Raw genomic sequence first — 13991 nt, forward strand, 5'->3', positions numbered from 1 at the left:
CCCAAGAATTATTAAAGATTACATTAGTAATTCCTTTCACGTACCTGTCAGCCATATTTCTCCACTTGAAAAGCAAATTACTTGCAGAATCACCAATGGGCAGATCCAATCTCTCTTTAAAATATTTAACAATGCCTTGTTCCTCCAGGAGCACAGGCACTCGGTACGTGGACGAAACATCATGGATACATATGACCTGATTAATGATGATAAAACACCATATTTAAATGGAACACCTCAAATATGGCACAAGAATGAGCTCAAGAATGAGCCAAAATTCGAGAGACATGGCAGTTCATTTATACTGATTGAAGAAAAGCAAGAGCCCGGTGACCCAAACAAGAGGCAGAATTAACACAAGCTTACTTTGATCTAATTATAAAACTCTTTGAACTCATTATTCCAATTCTGGAAACGTGGATACCATGGTAGAATAATTTTATATATATATCTGGTCTTTGTTCTCAATTCCTGGTACAAAGCTTCAAAAACCTTTGGAAATTCCTGAGTGACAGGAGTATCTTTATTATGCTAATGAGGTGACTTATGGTGGCCCCTAGATGGCTTCAGGATGGGAGTTGGTCACCAGAAAACCCACGAAATTATACTGGAACTTTCAGCCACCTGACCTCCAAGGATAATAAGGGGGCTGGAGAATGAGTTCAATTAAGCGACCAATGGTTGACTCAATCATGCCTATATAATGAAACTCCCATTAAAAAAAATCTCTAGACACCAAGACTCAGGGGAGTATTCTGGTTGGTAAATCTACAACCTGACTCCATGAGGACAAAAGCTCCTGAGCTTGGGATCCTCCCAGGCCTTGCCCTATGTATCTCCTTATCTGGCTGTTCATTTGCACTCTTTATGATAAAATGGTGATAGTAAGTATGACATTTTCCTGAGTTCCCTGAGTCATTCTAGAGAATTATCAAACCTGAAGGGGTTATGGGAAGCCCCAAATTTGTAGTCAGCCAGGCAGAAGTATAAGTGGCTCAGGGACACTGGAAACTTGTGGCTGGTGACTGAAGTGGGGGGCAGTCTTGTGAAGAACTCAGCCCTCAAATTTGCAGAATCTGACGCTCATTCCAGGTAGTTAGTGTCAGAGTTGAATTACAGGACCCCAGCTGGTGTCAGAGAATTGGTGTAGAAACATGGATGCTCTATGTGTCCATATCCAAGACACATGGCCCAAGGCATCACCTAAGTCCAGGCTAAAGCAGTAACATTGAATATGTACACTGTGTCTTCTAAATGTGGGTGTGCGGTTTGTGTGTGTGTGTGTGTGTGTATTCATTTGTTGCTGCTGCTGCTGCTGGAGTGCTTTTGTCTCCTCCCTTCCTGTGGATAAATTTCAAGCACACACTGAACCCAGTCAAATTAATTATTACACCTGTTAGAGGAGAACGGCTCCTTTAAATGCCAGGTGGTATGGTTGTTTTTCACACTTACCCTAACGAGCTTTCACCACCCTGTCAAGTACATCCAAGGGACTACCGGCAGGCTTTTAAGGATCTGCCACATTCTAAATCAATGCCAAGAACTGTTCTGCTAACTCTATGCGTTCACTTGTGCACTCACCAAAGCAACTCAAAGTGCCAAGATGTTACCTGTATGAGCTCCAGCCCAACTACTAATTAAAACTAAATCTCTGGGCAGCCCAAACTCCCACAGTGGAAGATATGGAAATGTGGAACTATTTACTCATTTATCCTCCAGGCCAGAGAGAGATTTTTTTCAAGTGTCATGGTAACGACCACATCCATAGAGATGCCTCTGACCTCCATCCCTTCCTCAGGAAACCAGAGGAGAGGATCTTTAAATGCCAGTTCACCAGGAACCAAGAAACGGGAGCATTAACTCACATCAGAAAAAACGATGTGCTGAAAAATAGCTAATAAGCTAGCCTGTGGACTGCTGGGATAGAACATTCTTCGGAATCTATACTTCTATTGAAGACAGGCTCTGTATGGTCGGAAATGTGCACTCTTCCTTTCTCAGAGCCCTCAATAACCCAACTCTGAAAACTGTATCAGGCGGGAGGCTGTGTGCTAGGCTGCCTCCCGAGATACAGAAATCCGAGGAGATGGTTTTTAGGCTTCAAAGAACCCAGGGCTAATCTGAGGAAAACAAAGGGTTTCTGCCAAACTTCACCCTTTTCCTGAGCACCATTCATTATCACCTCTTCAACTCCAGCCAACTCCAATCCCTTACACCTAAGCCTTATGGCAAACAAGAGACAGATAAGAGAATGAAAGAAAAAAGAAAAAGCTCTCAGATACCCAGGTGGAAAGTCCCGCAGTACAGAGGACTTGAGCCCAAATCACGGTACAGTTTCTTTAGCAAGGAACTGAACTGAGGCCACTGATATACTCAGCAGCGATGGTGTGAATGGGGTCTGGGCAAAGTTAGGCTGTAACATGTACAAAGGAGAAATCATGGTGAAAGCAGTCAGTGTCCTGGAAAGACAAGACAAACAGAAGATAAGCAGGCTTCACGGGGTTCTCTCCCTGCAGGTTTGACTATTAAGTTCAAAAACCCACCTGGTTTTGTCCCTGTGACTTAAGGAATGATGATGCAAAGAAATATGTGATCTACCTAAGGAATCAGGAGTCTCAGATTGTTCACTTCAGGGCAAGGAATCCGTGGCTGGCTGGATATGAATCTCCCAAAGCTTTCATAAATGCCATGAAAAATAATACAGTAATTTAAGAGAGGCCAAACATCAGCATCCGTAGAAGTGCCTGCCCGCAAAGCACTAAAAGCTAAAGAGCAGCACTCACCTGTTCAGGGTTCACGTGACAAAACATAGAAATCTTTTCCTTCACAGCCATTTCGATGGGCGTTGAACTTCGGCAGACAATCTGTCAAAGTCAGGTGTGCACAGGTCAGCAAGCAGGAATCCGGCTGTTCATGCCACCATTCATTTTCAGGAGGAGGCTATATTAATTTCTTCTTACAACCAGAGACTTGACCAAGTATGTACCTGTTCATTCTGGGCACGCCACTGGACTATTAGAAACACCTGAGTGCTAATATAAGCAATTACAATCAAACTCAACACAAATCTACCAGTAAGAGCTCAAAATGTCAAGGCATCTCTAGTAAACAAGAGTGAAGGCTCACAAATGTTGCCTCTTTAGAGGCTTGGCACACTTTTTCTCTAAAGGGCCAGACAGTAAACATTGTAGGTTTTGCAAGTCAAGAAGCTACTGTCCCGATTACTCAATTGTATCGCGGCAGTACAAAGGCAACTGTGGACAAATGTAAGCAATAGACAGTACCATGTTCTAATAAAACTTTATTTACAGGCAGCAGGCCTGCAGGCCCTTATTCGCCAACCTCTGATCTAGACTGTTGGTGATAACTGGATTACCTGTTATAAATAAGAGCAGTGACAGCCCACCCTAGTGGGTATCAGGAAAATCCCCAAGGTCCCACCTCACACTAAAAGACCCAGGGACCATAAAAATGATAGGACATTGCACTTGCCCAGCTGTCAATGTGGCAATCACATGAGGACCTGGAGGAGAACAGATGGTCAATTTAGAAATGTGTGAAGCTGCCCTTGAGGATATGGGAATAAGCCTTCCCTGGCCCCTGGATACAAAGAGCTCAATGTCATAGGAACCACTTGAGAGATAGAAAGGACTTAGATGATGTTATAGATCAAGAAACGGAGGTCCTCTTCCAAGCAATTTCCCCATTCTCCGTAACTCACCAGATCAGGAGACAGGCCTAAGCCCCTCAGCGCACGGACGCTGTTTTGTGTGGGCTTGGTTTTTTGTTCTCCGGTAGCACTGGGCTGAAAAGAAATGGGTCACTGTCAGTAGATTGGATATTTAGCTCTTCTGGATAATGAAGGGCTCCCTAGTTTAAAATGTGGAAAAGAACAGGCAGACAGTCTCTCCTCTGCTGTCCTGTCCGCTGTGCCCTTGCAGTGTATTCAATAAACTTCTATCTCCTTTTAAAAAAATGTGGAATAGGGCGCCTAGGTGGCTCAGTTGGTTAAGCGACTGCCTTCGGCTCAGGTCATGATCCTGGAGTCCCGGGATCGAGTCCCGCATCGGGCTCCCTGCTCAGCGGGGGGTCTGCTTCTCCCTCTGACCCTCTTCCCTCTTGTGCTGTCTCTCATTCTCTCTCTCAAATAAATAAATAAAATCTTTAAAAAAAAAAAAAGTAAAAAAATAAAAATAAAAAAATTAAAAAATGTGGAATAAACAGAGTATCACAGGAAGATTTATAGGAGTTGCTGTCTACATACTTATCTGGAAAGCTCACCTGTGGCACAAGGCTAACATGGATATTACAGAAATTCTCTTTTTTTGCTTTAAACTGGAATTGTCTGAATGCTTCCACGAACGGCATCCCTTCAATGTCTCCAATGGTGCCACCCAGCTGGGAACGGGAAAAAAAAAAGACACAAGTGACCTTCCACAGTATACAGACTAATAGAAACATTATTAATAAACAGAGCACAAGAACAGAAGTTTACAAATATACTAAAAATCATGGAATTGTATACTTAAAGCAGGTGAAATTTATGATAGATTCATTAAACCTCCGAAGCTGTTTGACATGAAACAGAAAAGCACTGTACATTTAAGAACAGCAGGAAGCAAAGGAAAGAGAGACGGGAGACTAGAAAGGAAACTAAGAAGAAAGGATGCAGGATAACATAGCCAGGTAAGCAGGTAAGAGAATAGGCGGAACATCAAGAAGGGAAAAGAAAGAGAGATCAAGGAGGGCTTTAAGGGGTGCCTAGGGGAGCCTGGGTGGCTCAGTTGTTAAGGGGTGTCTGGGTGGCTCAGTCCGTTAAGCATCCGACTCCTGGTTTTGTCTCAGGTCATGATCTCAGGGTCGTGGGATCGATCCCCACGTCAGTCTCCATGCTCAGCGGGGAGTCTGCTTGAGATTCTCTCTCCCTCTCCCTCTGCCCCTCCCCCCAAAAATAAATCGATCTTTATTTTTTTAAAGATTTTATTTATTTGACAGAGAGTGAGAGAGCACATGCAGGGGGAGTGGGAGAGGGAGAAGCAGGCTCCCCACTGAGCAGGGAGCCCAATGCGGGGCTCCATCCCAAGACCCCAGGATCGTGACCTAAGCCGAAGGCAGACACTTAACTGACTGAGCTACCCAGGCGCCCCAAAAGGAAGGCTTTAATAGAAGGGAATTCATAAGCAGACAAAAAGATCCAGAGTATAGGCCACTGAGGAGTGAGATCAGGTAGTTTCCACCAGTGGTCCACTTGGAAGGTAGAACACAAATGCAGTGACTAGATGAGAAAGGTGGGAGCCATCTGGCTCTGCCTGACGTGCAACAGTGCTCTCTCACTCTCTCTTTCTTTCTCTCTCTCTCCCCCTCTCCATGTACACACACAGACACACACACACAGACACACACACACACACACACACTCCTGCATGCTCTCAACAGTCTCTTTGCGATGGTGGTATTACTAGGATTAACTACTATTAAAACATGCTGGCTTTCTGAAACGAGTCCTACCAAAAGCTCCTATAATATTCCTGACAGCGTAATCCTTTGATAAATGTTAACTTAATTTACAGTGTGCTTCCAACAAGTAAGGCATTTTAAAGTAAGCATTTACTTTAGGATAAAATTTGCCTTAACCTACTCATCCTCACTATATTTAAATACTTAAAGGCTATCACATGGATTTTAAAATTAATTCTCTAGCATTTGAGGATCTACTGCATGCTCAGCACTATAAATGAGGTGCTGAGAAGAATTTAAGACAGCAGTGCTCCTAAGGAGCTCAGAATTTATCTAGGAAAATTAGGCAGAGGTAAAGAACAATAATCAAGAGTAAAACTTGGGGCACCCGGCTGGCTCAGTCAGAAAAGTGTGAGACTCTTGATGTTGGGGTCATGGGCTCAAGCCCTACATTGGGTGTAGACAGTATTTAAATAAATAAAACTTAATGCAGGATCTAGTTACAATGTAGCTGTAAAGTGCTGCCTTGTCTTCGCCCCCTGCTCAAAATAAAGCTGTTACCTTTCTAGCCCTGTCCGCCATGGTGCTTAGCAGCCAGGGATGCATGGTCTCAGACATGTTTACCAAGTAAAACACTGAGTTGAGGGGCACCTGGGTGGCTCAGTCGTTAAGCGTCTGCCTTCAGCTCAGGTCATGGTCCCAGGGTCCTGGGATCGAGCCCCGCATCGGGCTCCCTGCTCAGCGGGAAGCCTGCTTTTCCCTCTCCCACTCCCCCTGCTTGTGTTCCCTCTATCGCTGTGTCTCTCTCTGTCAAATAAATAAATAAAATCTTTAAAAAAAAATAAAAATAAAATAAATAAAACTTAAAAAAAAAAAAGAGTAAAACTTAAGCACTAATTGAAATGATCTGGATGCTGAGAAGGAAAAGATCATGGCGGGACCAGTCCCAGAATCCACCGTCTTCTTTGGCTTCAGCTACCTAAGTAGGTCCAAAATCTACTACGAGCCCTAACCTCTCTTCCCAGCACAACTGGATTTTGGAGCCAACATGTCCTTGACATCCTGGATGGCTCAACAATTACTCAAACTTCGCACAGCCCAAACTGAACTCTCCCTGGGCCCATTTCTCTGAGTAGCCCCTCATCTTAGCAAAAGCATCTCTTCCCACTAACTAGTTCAAGCTGGCAGTCTGGAAACCATCCTTGATCCCTCCCTTTTCGTCACCTGATCCAGTCTGTGGGTCATACCTGCAAAACCTCTTGAAAATCTCTCCACTGCTCTCTATATCCAGGGTTACCACTGTAGACACCCACGCCAACACCAATCTAAAGCAATCTAAAGCAGGGGGTGGTGACTATGGCCTGCTGCTTGTTTTTCTATATAAAGTTGTACTGATAGGCACAGAGCTATGGCATTCACTTACATATTGCCCACGGCTGCTTTCACACTGCAATGGCAGAGTTGACTCTCTGACCCGCAAAGCTAAACATATCTACTATCTGGCCCTTTATAGAAAAAGTTGGCTGACCCCCCCATGTAAATGGCCTCCGAGCTTCTACCCTCTCCTGTCCTACCATCAAATCATTTGCCACACACCAGCAGAGTGATCTTATGAAAACTCAGAATATTAAAAAACAAAAACCTCAGAATATATCTCTCCTGTGTTTCTACCCTCAGTGGCTCACTGCTTCACTAAAAATGAAATGGAAATTCCTTGAGGATCTGGCCCTTGCATACGTCTCTAATGTCATCTCATGCCCCTGCTCGCCACACACTTGCCCCCCTACTCCCCACACACACTCCCTGCACTTCAGCCCCACTGGCTTTGCAGGGCCTCAGATGGGCCGCTCTCTTCTTTCCTACCCCTTAAGCCCTCCTACCCTCCTTTACGTATATCTATCTCCTCCTTATCCTTCAGCCTGAAAAGCTAGGTCTTTCTCAGAAAGCCAGACCTTGACCACCCCCCTAAAGCAGCCTCCCTCCGACCGCTCCCTATCACAGCCCTATGTCTGTGCCCTTCCTACTAACTCAGCACCAGGTGCCATTATTTCCTGTGTGTTCTCATTTCCTGCGTCTCACCCCAAGAAGCGATAAGCCCCATGAGAGTAGGAACATGCCTGCCCTGCTCCCCACCCTATCGCTGGCACAAGCCCAGCTCCCTGTATGTGGCACTGGAGTTGAAGGGATTCAGGACAGGTCTCACAGAAATATGCCACTTTGCCATGAAGATTATTTTGAGTTAAAGGCAATCAAAACCCAGCAGATTCAGCTGCCTATATTTACATTGGAAAGTGGGGAATCCCGTACCAGGAAGAGAGCCATGGCCAGAGGCTCCTCTTTACCTAAGAAACTTAGCTGCATAACAGGGAAGTCTTCGTTTTCCAAACATCTCCTCTGCCTCTCTGCAAATGGCCTTCCTCCCCTTTGTATCCTCTAGGCCTCTACCCCTCTCCTTGGTTCAGGATATCATATAAGCCTCATTTTGCCTGGCTGCTTTGGAATCTCTCATGTTTATACGGACTTTCTGTACATATGTAATTAAACCTTTGTTCGATTTTCTCCTATTAATCTCTTTCATGTTAGTTTGATTCTTAGACCAGCCAGAAGAACCTTGAAGGGTAAAAGTAAAATTTTCCCTCTCCAACAGGGTTTAGCTTAGTGCTCATCCCAAGACAGAAGGGTCTCAAAATTCAATTATAAGCCCTAGGTAACAGCATTCTAGTACCTGTTACCATAATTACAATGGAATCAAACTAAGAAATCTCGGGACTACATTGCTACAGAAAAAAAATTATTCTTCATTAATTTTAAGTCAGATAACAAAACATAATTAAAATTCAAGCTTCCTGGGGTGCCTGGGTGGCTCAGTCGTTAAGTGTCTGCCTTCGGCTCAGGTCATGATCCCAGGGTCCTGGGATTGAGCCCCGCATCGGGCTCCCTGCTCGGTGGGGAACCTGCTTCTCCCTCTCCCACTCCCCCTGCTTGTGTTCCCTCTTTCGCTGTGTCTCTCTCTGTCAAATAAATAAATAAAATCTTAAAAAAAATAAAATAAAATAAAATAAAATAAAATAAAATAAAATTCAAGCTTCCTGGGTATGGAACAGATAGAAATATGTGACCTTTCTATAGGAGAATGACAAACTTAATTATGAAAATCCTAGAAATATCACATGCAATCAGGAAATTGGCAGAGGGTGAGGGGCTGAAGTGCTCACCAACTACAATGTACCAGAATCTAATGAGAAAAATTTTTAGGAAAAAAAAGGTCTGCACTTAAACTAAACCATATGGGGACACCTGTTTTTTCATAGGTGTACTCTGGTAATCAACAGGCAATCTGAAAAAAAGGGAGGCAAAAAACTTTAAACATTATCCACTTCTGCCCTCACATGGCTTATAGTGGTACTGTACTCTCTCGGCCAATTTGGAAGGTCGTATTACTGGGATCAGAAAACTTCAGTATTATTACTAGAATACACCTAAGTTAATTATTCCCCCACACAACAAAGAAAATAACACCTATAACAATATTTTAAGATTTATCCAAAGTTGAAATCGAAGCAACAGCAAATTTATGAGATGTGCAATGTCTGCTTTGCCTTTAAGGAAAGGATTCTTTTATGAAATGAAAAGAGAGACAGAAAAAGAAAGAATTTATTTCTTTAAGCCAGGCATAAATCATTTCAGGTTTATGTGGAGATGACCTGGACTTATTAACAAATAAAGCCTGTTAGCTCCACTAGTCTGAAAAGTAAGAGCCTCACAAAAAGGCTTTGGAGACATTTCAACCACTTCTACGTGGTAAAACTGAAAAGTAGCTTGGTGGTCCTTCTTCAAAAGCTTAAATCATGCACGAACACATATGTTGAGCAGAACTTAAAACGAACCCAAAAGGATACCTGACTTAGTGTCCAATAAGCCAATATAAACATTAGGGTTATATGAAGAAGGAGTTATGCTGGGGACAACTTGTCAGTTTCTGTTTCCATGAAATTAAAAATGAAGACCATGAGTTCCCGAGAACAGGAGTCATATCACATTTGCCTTTATACGCCTAGCAGCTATCAACAGGGCTAGTGCATATTAAGTACTAAATTAATGTTTTTTAAGCCAAAAAAGTCAATTTAAGAGCAGGATGGAAAAATAATAATAAAGACCATAGACATGAAAGAATAATATGCAAGTACAGACCTAAAATGTTTGCCTGTTGTTTCTTGGGATGGAAATTTCAGTTTAATTTGAGATGTCCTTGGGGTGCCTGGGTGGCTCAGTCGGTTAAGCATCTGCCTTCAGCTCAGGTCATGATCCCAGGGTCCTGGGATGGAGTCCCACATGGGGCTCCCTGCTCAGGAGGGAGCCTGCTTCTCCCTCTCCCTCTGCCTGCCACTCCCCCTGCTTGTGTGCGCTCTCTCTCTCAAATAAATAAATAAAATCTTTAAAAAAATTTTTGAGATGTCATTGAGAATTCTTTTTTTTTTTTTTTTAAAGATTTTATTTATTTATTTGAGACAGAGAGAATGAGAGAGAGAGAGAGCACATGAGGGGGGGGAGGGTCAGAGGGAGAAGCAGGCTCCCCGCCGAGCAGGGAGCCCGATGCGGGACTCGATCCAGGGACTCCAGGATCATGACCTGAGCCGAAGGCAGTCGCTTAACCAACTGAGCCACCCAGGCACCCGTCATTGAGAATTCTTGATTTTATTGTACAAGTGGAATCTTGGGTCTCAATCTATAGTATACATCTTTGTAAAATGATGACAAAGAGAATCAGATGCGCTGACCCCAGAAAGAAACATAAAAGCTTTCTTCAAGGATGATTCTCAAAAAATAATAGCTAAGGGGCACCTGGGTGGCTCAGTCGTTAAGCTTCTGCCTTCGGCTCAGGTCATGATCCCAGGGTCCTGGGATCGAGCCCCGCGTCGGGCTCCCTGCTCCGCGGGAAGCCTGCTTCTCCCTCTCCCACTCCCCCTGCTTGTGTTCCCTCTCTTGCTGTCTCTCTCTGTCAAATAAATAAATAAAATCTTAAAAAAAAAATAATAGCTAAAAAACTGAGAACATGAAAAAGAAGTGTTAAGAAGGCTCATCCTAAGGCCAAATTGGGCTTATATTTTAATGTCATTCAGAGGCAGCTCAATTACACTAAAAAAATAGATTTCCCTCAAGTGGGGGGACGGAGCCAAGGAGAAGCATTCTGGGGGCGGGGGGATGCTGGCGAGGCTCATGCTGGAAGGCTTTGCGTTTGAGGAAAACAGCTTGGAAACAGGGCAGTGAGGGTACCGGCGACCATGAGATCTCTGCGGCTGCTCAGAACCCCCTTCCTGTGTGGCCTGCTCCGGGCCTTTTGCGCTCCAGGTGCCGGGGCTGAGGAACCTGGGGCCAGCTTCTCCCATCCTGGCGGCGTGGGCCTGGATAAGAATACAGTGCACAACCAAGAGCATATCATGGAGCATCTAGAAGGTGTCATCAACATACCAGAAGCAGAGATGTCCCCACAAGAACTGCAGCTCCATTATTTCAAAATGCATGATTATGACGGCAGTAATTTCCTTGATGGCCTAGAACTCTCCACAGCCATCACTCACATCCATAAGGAGGAAGGGAATGAACAGGCCCCACCAACGAGTGAAGCTGAACTGATCAACTTAATAGATGGTGTTCTCAGAGCCGATGACAAGAACAATGATGGATACATTGCCTGTGCTGAAATTTGCCAAATCACTGCAGTAGACATTGTTTGGCCATCTAGTTATACGTAAATGTGACCGTTATAATGGGATCGAACACTTTGGGTAATGCAGAATAACTCATTTCCAACTACTGGGATAGTATTTTTGGTAAAAACCTGCAGCAGTTTATTACGCTGGGGTGAGAAAGAGAAATCAAGAGAAATATAAGAGAAATGGGACATACTGTAGTCCCCAAGTACTGTTCAATCTCTTACTGGACAAGGGCTTGATTAAAGAATCCTTTTAAGAATATTGGATAATTGGAGCATCAAGTACTCAGGAACTTGACTGTAGAACATCGCTAGTCTCTAGGTTTTCATTCATGCTACCTGAAAAGTAACACAAGCTTTGCCAAGTGGACACACTTTTCAGTAACAGGGAAGGAGTAGCATAAATGTCAAATGTTTCCCCTGGTGGATCCTGTCTCTTCAGGTAAACACGATCAGTATTCCGCAAAGTTCCCCCGGCCTGAATGATGACGTGCCCTTGGGCAGGGGAATATTAGGCTATTTCAAAGCCACTGCATAAGAAGGCTGCGAAATCTTGAGTTCAGCTAACCTTAGAGTCTAAGATTCTGTATCTTCTGGCACTTTGGAAACGATACACCATTGACCTAAGTGATTAACATTTTTTAGTGTTTCTTTTTTTTTTTTTAAGATTTTATTTATTTATTTGACAGAGAAACATAGCAAGAGAGGGAACACAAGCAGGGGGAGTGGGAGAGGGAGAAGCAGGCTTCCCACTGAGCAGGGAGCCCAATGCGGGGCTCGATCCCAGGACCCTGAGATCACAACCCGAGCCGAAGGCAGTCGCCTAACCAACTGAGCCACCCAGGCGCCCCCATTTTTTAGTGTTTCAATATTTTATAGAACTACTGCCTCATCCTTTCTTTTATGTCTTCTTCAATTTAGGAGAGACCTTGAATTTGAAAGTGTTCTTTGTTCTTATCATTAGCAAATGTTTTAGCTTTCTTGATACTTGTAAATTTAACCCTTGTTTCTAGGGTTTGTTTTTGCGGTTGAGAAACCACTAGGAATGCAAGGACTGTATTCCTCCTGCTTGGTGCCATGGCGGGTAAAGCTACGAGCTGGTCTTGCCTAAGTGAGGAGTGAGATCACCAAGCACCAACTGCGGCAAGCTATATTCAGAAGGGATGGTGTTTAAATGACCTCTTCTACCTTAAATACATGAATTCTTTCAGATCAAGAAAAATTAGAAAAAGAAGCCTAAAACGCTTAACAGTGCAAATCTCAATAAAGGTTGAAAATGAGAAGCAGCTGCAAATTGTAATTTGGTTTATTGGATGTGATGAACGTGCTGGGATGGAAAACCCAAAATGATGGTTGAATGGGGAAAAAACTGCATAGGATTTGGTGTAAGATGTATAGAGACTTATTTTCTTTATTAAAGTATTCCTATAAGAAAACATGGTTTCGTGTGTCAAGTATTTGTGCAATCAAAGCTGAATTGTAAACTATTCTTGTAATATCCCGTTATTTCGAAAGATTTATATACTGAATCCTGGATATCTGAAAAATAAAAATGATGAAACAAAAAATAGATTTCCCCCTTCTCCTTTTTTGTAATTATTTTTTTAATGTTTTTTAAAAAGAAGAGCAGAGGCAAAAACATCCATACACATGAGCATTTGGAAATTTTCCTGTGATTAAGGTTAATAGTCTTAAAAAAGGGGGGGGCTATTCTTTCACCTACAAAAACTAAAAGAAAGAAAATAAATTACTGGAAAAGTCATACAAATGTTCAGGTTTAGAAAATTGGTCATTACTTTTGGGCCAGAGACTGGTTCTTCTTCAGGGAAAATGGACACATTTTGGATCCCTTACCTTTTCTATTGCTAGAACAGCAAAAACCAGTGAAAGTGCTAGACCAGCACTGTCCAATAAAAATAAAAATATAATCTTAATGTTTTTAGTTGCCACATCTAAAAGAACAAAAGTAAACAGGAGAAATTAATTTTAACATTATATTTTATATAGCCCAATATATCCAAAATGTTATTTTGACATATCACCAATTTTTTAAAAAGTATTAGGTATTTCACATTCTGGTTTTTTTTCATGCTATTTTTGAAGCTCAGTGTGTATTTAAATTTCACAGCAAATCTTGGGGCTCCTGGGTGGCTCAGTCGGTTAAGTGACTGCCTTTGGCTCAGGTCATGATGCTCAGCGGGAAGCCTGCTTCTCCCTCTCCCACTCCCCCCTGCTTGTGTTCCCTCTCTCGCTGTCTCTCTCTCTCTCTCTGTCAATTAAATAAATAAATAAAATCTTTAAAAAAAAAAATTCACAGCACATTTCAATTAATCCCTCTCCTGTCAGTTTGATTCTTAGTCTGGCTAGAAGGACCTTGAAAGGGACAGGAATTCTCGCTCCCCAACAAAAAAGTAAAAAGCAGGAGTCCTGTACCCCACCTCTTCGCTTCCAAATCCAGATTCCTCAAGGTAAGCGTTTTAACTCCTCTGTTCATGATGTCTTCTGCTGGTTTCTATCACATCTCTAAACACCATCTCTCTCAACTCTTTCTTGACTTGCCCATTTCAGACACCTTCTACAATAACACAAAAGTTGACTTCCTACTGTAACAGATGAGGCTGGAGCTCTCTGCTGCCCCATCCCCAGATCCCAATCTCAGTTGTTAGTTGTATTGGTTACTTTACTAACCTGAGATATTTTTACCTCTTTTTCTGCCAACTACTACTGATATCTGTAGCTGCCTCACAGTGGAAAATGAAGTTCTTATCTCCCTCCCTCCCTCTCCAGCACCCCTCCACACCTCCACCTCAAAGCTGACATT

General features: G+C 43.0%; 1 protein-coding gene, 1 non-coding gene and 1 pseudogene across 2 annotated transcripts in view; 2 read left to right on the forward strand and 1 right to left on the reverse strand.

The window, feature by feature from the left end:
- The window catches only part of CTPS2 (CTP synthase 2), a 98630-nt gene that overhangs the window by 69661 nt on the left and 14978 nt on the right, over window positions 1–13991 (reverse strand). The window contains exons 5-8 of the mRNA XM_032389660.1: window positions 4282–4398; window positions 3722–3805; window positions 2784–2864; window positions 45–196 (exon numbers count right to left, since the gene is read on the reverse strand). Of these exons, the coding sequence (XP_032245551.1) occupies window positions 45–196; window positions 2784–2864; window positions 3722–3805; window positions 4282–4398 (434 nt within the window). The remainder of the gene's footprint in view (window positions 1–44; window positions 197–2783; window positions 2865–3721; window positions 3806–4281; window positions 4399–13991) is intronic.
- LOC116622930 lies at window positions 5945–6075 on the forward strand. The gene has a single exon (XR_004297644.1). It is a non-coding gene; the product is annotated as a small nucleolar RNA SNORA63 (small nucleolar RNA).
- On the forward strand, window positions 10662–11181 carry LOC116622905 (annotated as a pseudogene).

Source organism: Phoca vitulina, unplaced genomic scaffold (assembly GCF_004348235.1).
Source record: "Phoca vitulina isolate PV1807 unplaced genomic scaffold, GSC_HSeal_1.0 scaffold55, whole genome shotgun sequence".
Taxonomy (NCBI): Eukaryota; Metazoa; Chordata; class Mammalia; order Carnivora; family Phocidae; genus Phoca; species Phoca vitulina.